The sequence below is a fragment of the Staurois parvus genome, unplaced genomic scaffold (assembly GCF_062004578.1).
Source record: "Staurois parvus isolate SC_StPar_1 unplaced genomic scaffold, SC_StPar_1.0 ptg000639l, whole genome shotgun sequence".
In the NCBI taxonomy this organism is placed as follows: domain Eukaryota; kingdom Metazoa; phylum Chordata; class Amphibia; order Anura; family Ranidae; genus Staurois; species Staurois parvus.
In genome coordinates, this window is record NW_028318435.1 from 4,080,233 (window position 1) to 4,098,364 (window position 18,132).

Consider the following 18,132-nt stretch of genomic DNA (forward strand, 5'->3'; position numbering starts at 1 on the left):
CGTATGGTGCTTTTCATAGAACATTGATTAGTAGCCATGCAATGAAATTTCAATAGCCCTGCATTTGCTGGAGACCAATGCTTAATTCAGTAAAGTAATTTAAATAAAAATAATGTGATTATACATAAAATAATGAAAATATTTCATATCTTCATTGATTCTTTTTTTTATATAGGGTCACCACAAGACATTGCAGTGGCTCGAAACCAAGCAGCACTTCAGAGTATGAGAGCATCTCGAATTATGGCCCAGAACACTGGTATGATGCCTATGGGTCCTTCTCAAAACCCAGGAACAATGCCTACTGGGCCTCTCCAGCCTGAGATGGGAATGGCTCCCTATAGCAACACATCATCAAGTCAGCCGGGAATGTATGGCATGAACGCAGGAGTAAACCAAATAATGCAGCACCCAAACCAAAACTTAAACATGAGCCATGGTGCTGTGCAGGGTCCACGGCAACCCAATTCTGGACAGGCGCTGGGCATTGTTGGGGGATTTGGTCAGAATATGCTTGTAAACTCTGTAATGCCTCAACATCAACAAATTAAAGGACCTATTGGTCAACCTATGACCAGATCTCAGGCTCCAAGACTTCAAAACATGATGACATCCTTACCGCAGGGTGCGCAAAATTGGACCCAACGTGGATTACAAGGCATGAGAACTAGCGGTGATATGGGGGCTTATAACAATGGATCTGTTTATCCAATGCAGTCTGGACAGTCAAGGATAAGCAAACAACATTTTCAACAAGGGATGGGCCAGAGTGTTGTTGACAGCACGGGAGCAGTAAGAGCCCTAAACCCTGCAATGGGCAGACAGATGATGCCATCATTACCTGGACAAGGCAACAATCAGCCAAGACAAATGATGTCTGGCATGAACACTGGTGTCCCAACCATGACAGGATTTAATCAGGCTCCACAGCAGTTATCCACTGCAAATTTTCCTCAGAGTAACCAGAGTCAAGCATATGACAGGAATCAAGACATGTCATACAGCTACACAGACTCCAGCACTGGACCCTTTCCAGGTCTACCAGATGGCACAGACCTTGTAGACTCAATTATGAGCAGAGGGCCAGGAGATGAGTGGATGCAGGAACTCGATGAGTTATTTGGAAATCAGTAAAAAAAAATCTGAACAGTTGCGTAAAGATTTTAATGTGCTAAACAGAAAAGGACAGCACCCCATCCATTTCTTTTCTGTGTAGATAAGCTCAACTGCGGGCAGTTACAGAAGCAAGTTGGTGGGAAAGCAATGCTGTCAAGGTGGGGAAAAGGTTGTCTTATAGTCAGTAGCTTGAGATGATAGATGTTAATGGTAACGGTGATGTGAAAGCGTTTGGTTTATCCCATTATCATTGGCTTGGATTCATGCATTACATACAAGCAGAGGAGATTGGAGTGGCCAAATATCTGCATGGTTACCCACAAGTTTGATATGGGTCTTACCAAGGAAGCAGACACTTCCATTAGAGTAAATTAACTTATTTGATTTTGAAAATATATATGGCTAACGGGTTTGGCCAATAAATATCTTGCTTTAAAATCAGACAGGGAGGCAGAGTTACAAAGTGCCACATTTCTACAATAGAGTACAAGACAGGAAACAGTATAGATATATTACTACTCAAGAATTAAGAGAGCTTATAACTATGGCAGGATCCTAAAATTATCACTAAATAAAGTTCAGTTTTATGATGTAGAATATACATTGAATAGACTACACATTAAAGTGTGTAAGCCTGCACCAATATACCAATATAATTATATATGTAGTAGACTATTGCTGAGAAGGTTTGCCTATATAGTAGGGACACCATAAGAAATCATCCTTGCCAACATTCCTAAGTGAACTTTCTCTAAAGTTAGTCCCACCTCAGCAAAATGAGCTAACTGGATAATCCTCCCACTTCTCCTCTAGTTCTTAGGTCCGTACTCAGAAATCTTGGACTTTTGACAAGTATAATTAAAATATTCTTCAGTCACAGGCAGACTATTTGAGGGGTGATCAGCAAAAGCAAAGTCACTTGTGGTAATAAAATGTCTCGGTAACAACATTTTTGGTTAATTATTTCTTTTTAGCCCTACTATTCCAAAAATATTTGAAGCATTTATTAAGATGTAATTGAAAAACAAACTGTGGGGAATTCCAGCTTGAGCTTTTCAGCGTGATATTGCAGCTATTTCCTGTGCTGCTGCTAGGACAATTAACCTTGGTGCCAAAACACAGAAATGTTAGATTTCTTCCCCAAGTCACTTTTTCATCATTTTTAACTTTGAACCAAAAAAACTCGTTTGATTTTTTAATGTGACTTTATTGTTGTCTGTTTTTAACTAGTTACATGAAAGGCACAATTGCAGATGGTTTTATTTATTTTAAACAAATAGGGACAGTCGGACACAAAAAAACTGAAGCAAAAACAGAAAAATATTCTCCACGAAAAATAGTTTCATGAAAAAGACTATGAGTTAAATTATATTTACATTTACATCCCTAGTGTGAAGATTTATACAGCACTGTTAACTAGATAACTATTACTACTTTAAGGATCTTGGTCTTAATGTCAGGCCTGCAGGGGTAAAATATGCTTATACCCCAGGTATACAATTGAATTGGCAGAAAAATTGAAGTATTTCAGTCTGATGATAAGAAATAAGCCCAGGTTTCACTTAGCAGCATCCCACCACCACTTTACCATTCTCGTATATTTATAGCCAACACCAGCAACCCCTAACACTTCCATTCAACACCTTCCTACCCTCCTTAAATAACACCTACCTATTACAGAATGGATGGAATAAAACTTAAGGCTCCATGCACACTAGTGGTTTTTTAAGCACCTAGTAGCTTTTATTATCATTTTTTCCTCTGGTCATAGAAGCTAAATAGTGTTTTCCTATGTGTTCATTCACACTGCTTTCGGATATTAGCATTTTCTGAGCTGCAGCATCTAGGAGTAGGAAAAAAAATGTTTTTGGAGAGTTTTTTTGGAGAGTTTATCCAGCAAAAATAAAACATTAAACACTCCTAAACACTGCAAAACGCCCCTAAACGCTACTAAAACAGCTTTTTTTCTACATTTTTTCTACATGTACTGTAAAAATGCTAATAAATTGCTAATGCTCCTAAAATGCTACTGAAGAACACTACTAACAGCTTTTTTTGTGTTTTTCCCAGCACCACTTAACCATTCTCTTTTATTTATAGCCAACACCATCAACCCCTAACAATTCCCCTTCAAAACCTTTCTACCCTCCTTATATAACACCCACTTTTTACAGAATGGGTGAAATAAAATTTAAAGGTGGTTATCAACTAGCAAGATACTTACAAACCTAAAACAAGTCCACTTGCTGTATGATTAGGATGGGGTCTAAATACTCATGCTTTCACCAATTCAATTCTATTCGGAGTCCCAGTAAGCAGCTCGGCTGCCAGCAGTGCACTCAAAGCTGCTTGGCCTCTGCAAAGAAGAAGCTCCAGCATTGAACATTCACTGAAAGCTTTGCATTCTGGAGGCATGTTCTCCGGAAAGAGTCAGAACAGCTCTGAGCAACCTCATTTGCTGCTTGTGGAGACATAAAATTAACTGATTTGACAGAGGTATAAGTAGTATGACCCCTGCCGATAACTCAGCAATAGTAATTTCCACATCATAGCTAAGAATAGAACCTCCCTTTAAATGTAGGCTAATGAACCCTGAGAATTATGCCCCTGCAATGGTGTACCATAGTAAGATCTTGAAATACACTATCACAGTGCTTTATAAAATCATCACATACAGGTTATGTATTGCAAAACCATCACACCATTAGTGGATTGGAGGACATAAGAACCACTATTTGCCTAATGGCAAGCAACAGGGAGGTCCTATGGCTCCTATAGTAGAAAAGGTCTGCTACTACTTTCTAGCCTTGTTTACTGTTGGCTGGATTTATTGTAAAGCTGAACTCTGGACACAAAAACTTTTATACAGATAAATTCCATAAGAATATAAATCTTCTCTGTGTGCACCAAATGCCATTGCAAACCCAGAAATCGCTATGTCAAAGAAATGATGACATTACCACTGTGCTGCATATAGCCTGTGCATAATACAGAGCTGTAGGTAGGGACCAGCAGGTCCACCTGACAACAGAACCCTTCAAGGGGGTGGACACAAGACTCGCCTTGCCCAAGTAGAGAGAGAGCAGAGACTGATCTTTATTACAGGAAACCCCTGCACAAAGGCAAAATATAGGAGCTGGTTCGTGCTGGATTACTACACAGATTTTAAAGAAAACCGCAAACAGCAACAAAATTCAAGTAAGAATGCAAATGGTTCTTGTATTTAGACAGCATTGGTTTTTCCCAGAATTCAGCTTTAAATTTGGTCTTTAACTGAATGAATCCACCAAAACTGTCAAATTGACAAAACTTTCAGTGCAGATGCAATTTCTGTATCTGGCCTTTCTTTCAGCTGTTTTTAGAGATTATAACATCAAATTTATGGACAATGCTTTCTTCTTAAACGACAGCAAAAATCATGCTTATTGTCTGTGTAAATTAGCAAGAGTTAGGGTTCCATCGCTAATTTTATATCCTGACACCAGAAACTGATCTAAATATATACTATTGGTATTAGATGTTTATCATGAAAGGTTACATGAATATGCAAAGCAATATTGTCTTTTGGATTGTCTACGTTCATAATGGTAACATCAGGCTTAAATTATTATTTTATGCCAGATTCAAAATCAGACACAGTTTTTTATATAAACAAAGCTTGAAAATGCTGCTATGTATGGAAAGTTCAACATGTGAAATGCTTACAATTCGTAGATATAGCTTCTTATGTTCTTCACATGGGCACAGTGGAGGCAGCTGTTTTAAGGGCTGAAGTAATATTTTGAACTACATACGGTTGCACACGTAGGCACTGAACCAGCTCCCAAAAAACAATTAATGTACAATGTAGCCACATACAAAGGGATCGCTGAGGTTGTATATATCTTCTAATTACATTTGCCAAAATGTTGGATAATGGACCTATCACTATTATCTTTTCTATCGGGGGTGAGGCAATGTTAAATACCTTTTGGGTTTTCTATAGATTTTCAGAATCATGGAGGCTAGGAAATGATATACTTACTGCATATCCACTTGCGGATTCAGGCAGCAGGTGTGTTGCATCACCTGCTCTCTGCTGGGAATACAGTAGGCTGATAACATGTAACTGAAGACCTAACATCAGCTTGTCAAAGCTGGGGATGGTCCAAGAGCTGTATCTTCAGAATGACCAGTTTTTATGAGTTATTTCTGTGGCTTCGGAATAAGTTGCCTCTGGAAACAGGCAGGTTGGCTTTCAAAACAGTAAAACAATTCAGATACAGAAATATAATGTTCAGCATAAGTGCTAAGCAGTTACTTTTGAGTTAGATGTATATTGCAGCAGGAAAAGCACATTGGGGCTCAGTAATGTTCAGTTTCAGCCAAACTAACTCTGCAGTGGCTGTCAAGATTGGACTTGCATCTGTTTTTAAAAAATCTGAAGCCGGTTTGAAGTGCTATGTGAAGTTAGATCATGTTGTTATGTAATATTAGCAAAACCTGTTTCACATAACGGGAGCTCAGATATTTGCAATCCAAAGGCTCCCACAAGGAGGTAACAATATATAAGGGGTAACAGTATGCCTTGGCCAACTCATATAGGGAAAGGAGGGGCAGATGAGGTACATATAAAATATGGTCACCTCCACCTACTCAGTTCTGTAAACCACGACTTCAGAGTTTTAAAAAGGAAAGCTGATATTGCTTGACATGTCACATGACCATACTGGCTTCCCTGGAACTTTTTTTCTTCTTCATTTATTTTAATTGTGCTACGCTTGCTTCAGAGTTCTGAACCAAGATTAGCACAATAATCATTTTAAAGCACACAATTGTGCTATATAAATGTGTTTTTTTTAAGCAGTGATTTGGTTATATCACTGCACACTAATACTGCTGCTTCATATATGTACCCCTTAGTTTGGTAAATAGGGCCTCTTCACTCTTGTGCATATGCAGTCGCATGCATTTCTGACCAGCATAATTGCATGTATTTATGCACTTATTTGTGTGAACAGTGTAACATTTTTTCCATTCTTTATTCAAAGTGAGGCAGATATATTCAGAATAGGGATTTGCCATAATAAAGATACATTAAAAATTCATGACGCATACAATTTTGAGCATTTACTGTTTATTTTAACAGAACTGCTTAAGGCTGGCTTCATACTGTTGTGTTAACTCTAGTTACCACAACATGTATCAACACATGACACTTTATTCGGTCCATTGTCATGTTGCTTTATATTGCCAATATGACACCTACATTTATTAGGGGGCAATGCACTGGCACTGCAGGACCCCACAGTCTATGTGGCAAGGTGGCGGACATGTTACCTAAAAAAATACGGTGTGATGGACCTGAATGGATTGCTCTGACACAACACCTGTTAACGTGTGATTATCACACATTGCCATGTGTGCAGTAAGAAATGTAACTACACAAAAAATTCAGCTAGTCCAATATTTTAAAAGAGCTCCAAGCTGCAGATATAGATGAGAATTAATGGATGGAATGTCTACTGGACAGCTTTAACATGCAGTAAAATGCAGTCATTTTTCTAAATAAAAAAGAACCAGCATAAATAAGCACATAAATAGGACCAGCAGTGGTCAGTGTCTCAGTCTACGAATATGTCTTGAATTTTCCTATGGACTGTTTTGAGGAGATACCCCGTGGAGAGAGAGATTTGTTGGGCCCAGTAGTCTCTTATCATTCTGTATACACAGAAGCAGATGAGGAATGTTAATGTTAAACACCCCTAGGTCCACAGATCCCGATGAGGGTTGGTATGTAGTAAAGCTGGGGACATTGATGATTGGCAGGGTTGATCCTTGGTGGCCTACAACTTGTCACCTTTTTTTTCCATATGTATAACTATTTGAAATTGAGCCCATGAAACCACTGCCTTTACTGTGTGTAAAGTTGGCTATACATTGGTAGAATTTTTGTAAAAATATTTTAAGAACATACGTTCAACTTTCTAATGGTTAGTGGGGTCAAATCGATGTTCATTTTCAACTACAAAAAGTTTCAACTACAAAAATTTGAAGGAGTAAAATGGAAACATTTTTCAAACTAACATTTCTGACAGCGCATGTGAATTTCATTCAGGAAATTATATTCAGTCCAAAAATGAATGTTAAAAACAAATGAAATTTTGAAGTACTTTAGAATAAAAATGTATTCATTGATCGAATGTACAAAATATTTTCGTACAAACATTTGTTCAGAATTCTATTAGTGTTTAGTCAGCTAAAGGAGATGTCTACCAAGTGATGGAGAAACAGGGGAAACATCTAACATCACCAGACCACAAAGCATTGTTCCTGCGAGCAGTATACCGTCACATACAAAAACCTGGCAGGGAGATTCAGTGGCATAATCTGCGGGTAATAGAAGAGCGGTCTCTGATATTTTAAAGCTTCCTCCAAATAATCTTCATTGGGACCAAGTCATATACAGAGGAAGGTTAGGTTTCTTTTCTTTTTTTGTTTAATTATGGTGCTGATGTACATGTTTAAAAAGGTTATTTGTAAATATCTTTTTACGAAATGCAGATATCACTGGGTCTATTGTCTGCACAAATATATAAATAAAATAAATATATATATATATAAATAATTCTATACATATATATATATATATATACTGTTTGTTTAAAATAGAGTATTTTTATTTCTTTCTCTGACTCATCATCAATGCGGTGGATTTGCACTTCAGACAGCATTTCATTTTAAATCTGGACTGTATAACTTACAACAACCTTCGCCATTCAAAGCTGATTTTTTTTTTTAACATTTTCAGATTTTCTATCGGATTGTTTCTTGAAATTGTAGATTAATGGGCTGTAGAAAAAAAGTGATATTGGCATACCACTTTTGATGAAAAAAATACATTGAAATAAAATGTTATCTAAACAATACGCGTGTGTTTACTCTGAATGATCAATTGCTTCATCCGTGGTCTAATAATTTGTCACGTATCCTTATCGTTGGTTTTGTGAAAGATTTTGTATGAAGGCAGCCACCAACTAAGCACCAGTGTTATGAAAGTGTCTTAGAGAAGGAGAAGCGTGCCTAGAAATTAAGACTGAATTCCAGAAATTATTTATACTGCATAGTTACATTGGTCCATCTTGGCATAATGCAGATCTCATACCTGAGGGGCCACTGAGGAAACTGAAAATCACTGAGCACTACTACAGTGATAGCCGCAATCTTCGAGGTCCTGCTCTGGTTCTGCATGCATAGCTTTCCTTCGACACACAGAGCACAGTTGGTTCCTCGCTTTTCACTTCTGCCATTCACAGAATACAAGGTGTCCTCTGGTTGAATGCGGTGCAGAAGAGGGGGCAGTGATGTCACAATCTCCACCTCGTCCAATCACAGAAAGCCTAATATTCATTGAAAAAAATACAAGGCGTTCTAGGAATGGCAGCAGTACCAAGCGAGCAGTCCCCTATGGTCAGAGGAGGAGCTGCTCACACAAGACCCAGAAGATTACAGCTATCACTGTAGTGACCTATGAGGTATGAGATATGTATACTTACTCTGTGCCAAGCTCGACCAATGTAACTATGCAATACAGAAAATTTCTGGAATTCAGCTTTAATTTTTTTTTAAACTACACAAAAGGGCACTTACTGGACTTACTAAAACTGGTGTGCACAGATGGGGTAAGGGGGTACCACCAGTCCTCCTGTACAGGGCCCAGGCAGCTGGGTGAATTTGATGTGAGCAGGGAGGTTGATCGGCACAGCACGATGAGGGCAGGGCAATTACTGGAACTGATCCCCTGTATGGCTCTCTCTGCAGTAGCTGAAAGCTGGCTTCTTCTCCTCTCCCTCCCACCTTTCAGCTGCTGCAGAGAGACCCATACAGGGGATCTGTTCCAGTAATTGCCGCTGCCACACCCATAACCCTCCCTGTTAATCATATGTTTCCCCCTGCTTCCCAGGCCCCCCTGCAGTGCTGCTGGATTCCATCCTCTCCTTTCCACTGGCAGCTGCAATCACACAATAGGATCCTTCAGGATGAAGAGTGGGGGAAGGGTCCGGTAAATATGTCACATTTGCCATCACTTCCTTTCCTGAATGAACACAATGAGTGTTCGGTACTGATCACTCACTGTGTTCATTCATGACTGAAGCATAGTAAAGTGTGGGTTTTTTTTTGGGGGGGGGGGGGGCTGTCAGGTTGGCTGTATGGGGCCCTGTGGTTTCTAACAGCAGCCCTGCGCACAGAACCTGGTGCAGCTGTGCATAGTAATCAATCGGCTTTATTGTCAAAGCCTAATTGAACAAGCTGAAGTTAGAAGCTGATTGGTTACTGTGCCCTTTGCCTGTGTTGGCAGGCTTTAGTGAGAAAATGCAGCTCACTTTTTACATCCATTTGAGGCACCTTTAAGATCGTTCTAAATTCAGAGCAGGAGCCATTGACCTGCATCAGCTGCTTTTGCATTACTATAGGCTTGCATGGGTAGAGGAGCAGTTCCGGAGTGAACAAAAGCCCTTCTACCTTGACCCCAAGGCAGCATTCACACTGGTGCTGCAGTTTGGCCACCGTGTGGGGGTATCTGCAGTTTCATTTTACTCTCATTTACGACATGGTCCTATAGACTTCTATTAGGTCATGTGTTTTTGCTGTGTTTTGTGAAAGTGCACCAAAAATGCAGCATGCAGAACTAGTTTTGCGCTTTCAGAAAACACAGCATAAATGTGTGACCTAACAGAAGTCTATGGGACCGCGGCTAAAAACATGGGTAGAGCATGTGAGAGCTGCACATACACCTGCGCTGCTGCCAAACCGCAGCTCACCACTGTGAACCCGACTTTAATCACCGTACAGATACATGAATTAGTCACGAGCACCAAAGCTGCGCTCCGATGAAATTCGACAAGGTGTCTAAGACACCCTGTATTAATTCTCATGTCTGTCTCCAGACAACAACAAAATAATTCTCATAAGAATTCTGCACATTTATTATATATTATGCATGATATTTTAATGCCCTTGTACACTGGCCGTCTGGGCCTGTTTGGTACTGCAGCTTTCTTTCCTCCACCCACATATCCCAGATGCAGCATACAGCCTATTATTAATTTGAATGACTGTGTGCCGCCATACTACTGTATGTGGCAGTGCCATTGTATGCACAAGTACAGCAAACAAGCATTTGAAAAATATAGAAAATTACTTTGTGTAGAAATCCAAAAACTATGAGACTACTTTTGGGTGCCACCATTGTGGATGTGCTGTTAGCAGACTCAGAGTGTGTCACTTAAGTGTATAGTATCTTTTTTTTTCCTCCACTGACAGCTGCATAAAAATTTCTGCGCAGAGGTGACAGGACAGGGAGACCTTGACCAGCACAAAGAGTAGACACTCCCAGGAGAGGGCTATGACGTGCAGGGAACAAGAGGACTGTGCTGGTGAATGGGCTGGGGTGGGGTGGTGGCACTGCAAGGGCAAAGTTTTTAGAATTCCTGGAGGTGGGTTAATCACACAGTACAGTCTATCACACCTGCTGAAGATAAAGCAGTATTGTGTTGCAATAAAATGATGTAACTTCAGAGACTCTGGGATAAAGCCCAGTGTAACACAATATCCATTCTGTGAAAACCATGTGGCACTTACAATGCAGCAGTCTCTTCTCAGTCATCATATCCAGACAGAAGAAACAGGAGTTCTAGCTTCTCTGTGCTGTCTTCTAGACACAGTATTAGCAGGCATCTGACTAGAAGAATCCAACAAGATGTTTCTCTGAAGCCCCTCTAAGCTACGCTTTCTCAGATGGATCTCTCACAGACCTTATTCACAAACTGACTTGCGAACATTTATTCCTGTAATGTCACACACTCTACATGCTGGCACATTAGTCTCTCTTTTCAGAAGCTTTCCTACAGAGGTGTATTGCAGCAGCCATTTTGGGATAGTCTAAAGTCAACTGAAATCCATTGCTGACAAGTTTTTTTAGAAACAGATTGGCATCTAGTGCCAAGGAAACAGACGGTGTGAAATGAGAAACAATTCTGCCACACAACAGGTACAAATTACAGATTTGCAAAGAGAAATAGCTATGCTAAAAGGCTTTCAAACAAATTGCCAAGGGGGCCTTAGTCCCTTTGAAAAAATGTTGATTAATGTAATTGCCATACCTGTAGGCCATTTGCTGAAAAACCTCTATAGTTAGCATTCTATTGTCATGCCTTGTTATTAGGGTGTTTCAGCTATTTGCAGCTCACCCCAGCATCACAGTGCTCTCCCACTTACATAGACCTGCTCATGTACAGTGCACTGTGTCTCCCTGTCACAGCAGTGGCTGAGCTCAGATATTCTTCACCCAATAGGGCCCCTTGACTGCATAGGCAATTTTCTTGAAAAAGGTGAACTTAACATCAGCCCAACAGATAGCTACACTTGCAATGTTTTAGGTTGGCAACAATTTCAACAAGCAGCTAGCAGGCGTCAAGCCTTTAGAGGGACAAAAACCTACTGCTGCTATCTATCTATCTATCTATCTATCTATATATATATATATATATATATATATATATATATATACACACACACTGTGCTGCCTTAAGTATTGAGATGCCTGCCTTTTCACGCACAGGAACTTTCATGGCATCCCAGTCTTTATTGAATTGGCCCACTCTGTGCCGCTATAATAGCTTCAACTCTTCTGGGAAGGCTGTCCACAAGGTTTAGGAGTGTGTCTATGGGAATGTTTGACCATTCTTCCAGAAGCGCATTTGTGAGGTCAGTCATTGATGTCCAACGAGAAGGCCTGGCTCACAGTCTCCACCCTAATTCATCCCGAAGGTGTTCTATCTGGTTGAGGTCAGGACTCTGTGCAGGCCAGCCAAGTTCCTTCACTCCAAACTCGCTCATCCATGTCTTTATGGACCTTGCTTTGTACACTGATGTGCAGTCATGTTGGAACAGGAAGGGGCCATCCCCAAACTGTTCCCACAAAGTTGGGAGCATGAAATTGTCCAAAATGTCTTGGTATGCTGACGCCTTAAGAGTTCCCTTCACTGGAACTAAGGGGCCAAGCCCAACCCCTGAAAAGCAATCGCACATCATAATCCCCCCTCCACCAAACTTTACACTTGGCACAATGCAGTCAGGCAAGTACCGTAACTGCCAAACCCAGACACGTCCATCAGATTGCCAGAGAAGCATAATTCGTCACTCCAGAGAACACATCTTCACTGCTCTATAGTCCAGTGGAATTGTGCTTTACACCACTGAATCCGACACTTTGCATTGCATTTGGTGATGTAAGGCTTGGATGCAGCTGCTCGGCCATGGAAACCCATTCTATGGAACTCATGGAGGTCTTTATTGACTGTGCAGACAGTTGGCGACTTCTGCACACTGTGCGCTTCAGCATGCGTTGACCCCGCCCTGTCATTTTACGTGGCCTACCACTTAGTGGCTGACTTGCTATTGTTCCCAGTTGCTTCCACGTTGTTATAATACCACTAACAGTTGACAGTGGAATATTTAGTAGCAAGGACATTTCACGGATGGACGGATTGCAAAGGTGGCAACCTATCGCGATACCACACTTGAATTCACTGAGCTCCTGACAGCGACCCATTCTTTCACAAATGTTTGTAGAAGCAGTCTGCATGCCTAGGTGCTTGATTTTATACACCGGTGGCCATACAGGTGATTGGAACACCTGAATCCAATGATTTGGAGGGGTGTCTCAATACTTTTGGCAATATAGTGTGTGTATACTGTATATATATATATATATATATATATATATATATATATATACACGTCACCATTTTTCTCAGTAAATATATTTCCAAAGGTGCTATTGAAATGAAGACATTACATTTTCATCACATCGGTAACAACCCATGCAATCCATACATACAAAGAAACCAAAACAAATAAGCTCAGAAATGAAGATATTTGTAATATGATGGAATGATACAGAGAAAAAGTATTAAACACGCTAACTGAAATGTATTTAATACTTCGTACAAAATATTTTTTTGGTAATGACAGCTTCAAGACGCCTCATTTATGGAGAAACCAGTCGCATGCATTGCTCAAATGTAATTTTGGCCCATTCTGCCACACAGTCTTCAAATCCTGAAGGTTCTATGGGCCTCTTCTATGAACTCTGATCTTTAGTTCTTTCCATAGATTTTCTATTGGATTCAAGTCAGGTGATTGGCTGGGCCATTCTAGCAGCTTTATTTTCTTTATTTGAAATCAATTAAGAGTTTCCTTGGCTTTGTGTTTGGGATCATTGTCTTGCTGAAATGTCCACCCTCGTTTCATCTTCATCATTCTAGTAGATGGCAGCAGATTTTTATCGTATACTGAAAAACAGCCCCACACCATGATGTTCCCACCTCCAGACTTCACTGTAGGTATGGTGTTTTTGGGGTGATGTGCAGTGCCATTTGACCTCCCACCATGCTGTGTATTATGGCATCCAAAGAGTTCAATTTTGGTCTCTTCTAACCAGACTATATGCTCCCAGTATTTCACAGGCTTGTCTAAATGTTGTGCAGCAAACTTTAACATGCTTTTACTTCAGCAATGGAGTCTTGCATGGCGAGTGTGCATTCAGGCCATGGTGGTTGAGAGCATTAGTTATTGTTTTCTTTGAAACAATTGTATTTGCTAATTCCAGGTCTTTCTGAAGCTCTTTACAAGTGGTCCTTGGCTCTTGGACAACTCTTCTGAGAGTAATGAGACTCCTTTTTATAGGCCATCAGTAGAGACTAACCCAGCGGATTAATTTGCACTGAAAAGGGGCAGTATTGATTTCTAATTACTGAAAGATTTCAGCTTGTGTCTTGGCTTTCTATGCCTTTTTGCACCTCCCTTTCTTCATATGTTCAATACTTTTTCCCTGTGTCATTCCATTATATTACAGATAACTCAATTTTTTAACTTATTTGTTTTGGTTTCTTTGTATGTATGGATTGCATGGGTTGTTACTGGCATGTGGTGAAAAGTGTTCAATACTTATTTTACCCACTGTAAATATATATATATATATATATATATACATACACACACACTGCTCTAAAAAATGAAGGGAACATTTTGAAAACACATCAGATCTCAATGAGGAAAAATATGCTGCATATCTATACTAATAGGGACTGGGTAATGTGTTAGGAACGTAAGGATGCTCCATCGTTTGATGGAAATGAAAATTATCAACCTACAGAGGACTAAATTCAAAGATACCCCAAAAATCAAAGTGAAAAAATGATGCAGCAGACTAGTCCATTTTGATGAAATTTCATTGCAGCAACTCAAAATGGTACTCAGTGGTTTGTATGGCCCCCACGTGCTTGAATGCAAGTCTGACAACATTGGGGCATGCTCCTAATGAGATGAGGGATGTTGTCCTGGGGTATTTCCCCCAGATCTGGACCAGGGCATCACTGAGCTCCTGGACAGTCTGAGGTGCAACCTGGCAGCATCGAATAGACTGAAACATGATATCCCACAGGTGTTCTATTAGATTTAGGTCAGGCGAGCGTGGGGGCCATTCAATGGTATCAATTCCTTCATCCTCTAGGAACTGCTTGCATACTCTTACCACATTAGGCCGGGCATTGTCATGCACCAGGAGGAACCCAGGACCCACTGCACCAGCATAGGGTCTAACAGTGGGTCCAAGGATTTCATCCTGATACCTAATGGCAGTCAGGCTGCAACTGTCTAGCCTGTAGAGGTCTGTGCGTCTCTCCATGGATGTGCCTCCCCAGACCATCACTGACCCACCACCAAAATGGTCATGCTGAACGATGTCACAGGCAGCGTAACATTCTCCATGACTTCTCCAGACCCTCTCACATTTGTCACATGTGCTCAGGGTGAACCTGCTCTAATCTGTGAAAAGCACAGGGTGCAAGTGGCAGACCTGCCAATTCTGGAGTTCAATGGCAAATGCCAGTCAAGCTCTATGGTGCCAGGCAGTGAGCACACGACCCACTAGAGGATGTCAGGCCCTCAGGCCACCCTCATGAAGTCTGTTTCTGATTGTTTGATCAGAGACATTCACACCAGTGGCCTGCTGGATGTCATTTTGTAGGGCTCTGGCAGTGCTCATCCTGTTCCTTCTTGCGCAAAGGAGCAGATACCAATTCCTGCTGATGTGTTAAGGTCCTTCTATGGCCCTGTCCAGCTCTCCTAGAGTAACTGCCTGCCTCCTGGAATCTCCTCCATGCTCTTGAGACTGTGCTGGGAGACACAGCAAACCTTCTGGCAATGGCACATATTTATGTGCCATCTTGGAGGAGTTGGACTGCCCCTGTTGGGTCCAGGTATCGCCTCATGCTACCAGTAGTGACACTGACCCTAGCCACATGCAAAACTAGTCAAAAACAGTCAGAAAAGATGAGTAGGGAAAAAAATGTCAGTGGCCTCCACCTGTAAAACCATTCCTGTTTTGGGGGTTGTCTGACCCCCAGCAGCTGCAACTGATTAACAACCCCCTCTGCTACTTAACTGACCAGATCAATATCCCAGAGCAATATGACTTAATGCTATACTCTGATTAAAAAGTGTTCCTTTAATTCTTTTGAGCAGTGTAATACAATCCTGGCCAAGAGTTTTGAGAATTACACAAATATTAATTTATCTGCTAGGAAACATGTGCAATCATTATTGCTTTTCACAAAAAGGGATTCACAGGTAAGGATATTGCTGCTAATAAGATTGTACCTAAATCAACCATTTATCGGACCATCAAGAACTTCAAGTAGAGAGGTTCAGTTACTGTGCAGAAGGCTTCAGGGTGCCCAAGAAAGTCCAGCAAGCGCCAGAACCGTCTCCTAAAGTTCATTCAGCTGTGGGATCGGGGCACCACCAGTGGAGAGCTTCTTAGAAATGGCAGCAGGCAGGTGGGAGTGCATCTGCATGCACAGTGAGGCAAAGAATTTTGGAGGATGGCCTGGTGTCAAAAGGGCACCACAGAAGCCACTTCTCTCCAGGAAAACGTCAGGAACAGACTGATATTCTTCAAAAGATACAAGGATTGGACTGTGGAGAACTGGGGTAAAGTAATTTTCTCTGAATCTCCTGATTGTTTGGGGCATCGGCGAAAAACCTTGTCTGGAGAAGAAAAGGTGAGCACCACCATCAGTCCTGTGTCATGCCAACAGTAAAGCATTCTGAGACCATTCATGTGTGGGGTTGCTTCTCAGCCAAGGGAGTGGGCTCACTCACAATTTTTCCTTAGAACACAGCCATGAATAAAGAATGGTACAAAAATATCCTCCGACAGCAACTTCTCCCAACCATCCAAGAACAGTTTGGTGACGAACAATGCCTTTTTCAGCATGATGGAGCACCTTGCCATAAGACAAAAGTGATAACTAAGTGGCTTGGGGAACAAAACATTGAAATTTTGGGTCCACGGCCTAGAAACTCCGTAGACCTTAACCACCTTCCGCCCACCCTATAGTACAATGACGGGCGCAAGGTGGTTCTCTCGTTCTGATAGGACGTCATATGACGTCCTTCCATTCTCACCGCGCATGCGCGGCTCAGGGAGCATGCAGCGCAGCATTCGCCGGTGCGCTGTGTCCCTCGAACAAAGCGGATCACGGAAAGAGCTGAAGATGTCGGCTCGGTCATGTGATCAGCTGTGTCCAATCACAGCTGATCACATGTAAACACGGAAATGCTGGTTATCGGTATTTCTCTCCTCTCGAGCTGTCACGCTGACAGCTTGAGAGGAGAGGAGAGCCGGTAATTGGCTTTCCGCAGAGGGGACATGTACACTGATGATCAGGGCACTGATGATCAGTGTGCCCTGATGATCAGTGTGGCCCCAGAAGTGCCACCTGTCAGTGTCCATCAGTGCCAGCAGTCAGTGCTCATCAATGCCACATGCCAGTGCCCATCAGTGCCACATATCAGTGCATACCAGTGCCCATCTGAGCTGCCTTTCAATGTCACCCATCAGTGCCAGTCAGTGCCACCTATCAGTGCTGCCAATCAGTGCCACCTATCAGTGCTGCCAATCAGTGCCACCTATCAGTGCCAGTCAGTGTCGCCTATCATTGCGCATCAGTGCCGCCTATCAGTGCCAGTCAGTGCCGCCTTTCAGTGCCCATCAGTGATGCCTGTCAATGCCCATCAGTGCAACCTACCAGTGCCTCCTCATCAGTGCCACCTATCAGTGTCCATCAGTGCAGCCTATCAGTGCTCATCACGGCAGCCTCATTAGCGCACATCAGCGAAGGAGAAAAATCACTTATTTACAAAATTGTATAACAAAAACTAAGAAAAAACGTTTTTTTTTCAAAATTTTCAGTGGTTTTCGGTTTAAGAAAAAATAAAAATTCCAGAGGTGATTAAATACCACCAAAAGAAAGGTCTGTCTGTCTCAAAAAAATGATAAAAATTTTATATGGGTACAGTGTTGCATGACCGCGCAATTGTCATTCACAGTGCAACAGCGCTGAAAGCTGTAAATTTGCCTGGGCAGGAAGGGGGTATAAGTGCCCTGTAGGCTAGTGGTTAATCCCATTGAGAACTTGTGGTCAATCTTCAAAAGGCGGAAGAACAAAAAGACCCACACAAATTCTGACAAACTCCAAGCATGAATGGGCTGCCATTAGTCAGGATGTAGCCCAGAAGTTGATTGACAGCATGCGAGGGCGAATTGCAGAGGTCTTGAAAAAGAAGAGTATAGTGGGTATAGGCTTACAACTTTTTTTTTTTTAATGATTGAACTGTATGGACTTTTTTCAGCCAGACTAACTATTTTACTATGTAATACTGCAAATATTGACTCTTTGTATAAACCTAATGTATTTGCCAATAAATGCCTGTAATTATACTTCATTATACCATAGTAACATCTGACAAAAAGATCTAAAAACACTGCAGCAGCAGACTTTGTGAAAATTTATATTTGTGTCATTCTCAAAACATTTGTCCAGGCCTGTATATATATATATATATATTTATATATATATATATATATTTGTGTGTGTTTTACAGTGCATATCATTTTATGTATGGGTG

General features: G+C 41.2%; 1 protein-coding gene across 1 annotated transcript in view; it reads left to right on the forward strand.

Annotated features, from left to right (window-relative positions):
- MAML3 (mastermind like transcriptional coactivator 3) overlaps window positions 1-8,022 on the forward strand; it is a 483,261-nt gene extending 475,239 nt beyond the window's left edge. The window contains exon 5 of the mRNA XM_089693893.1: window positions 176-8,022. Within this exon, the coding sequence (XP_089550019.1) occupies window positions 176-1,134 (959 nt within the window). The 3' untranslated portion in view covers window positions 1,135-8,022. The remainder of the gene's footprint in view (window positions 1-175) is intronic.
- The last annotated feature ends 10,110 nt before the right edge of the window (window positions 8,023-18,132 follow it).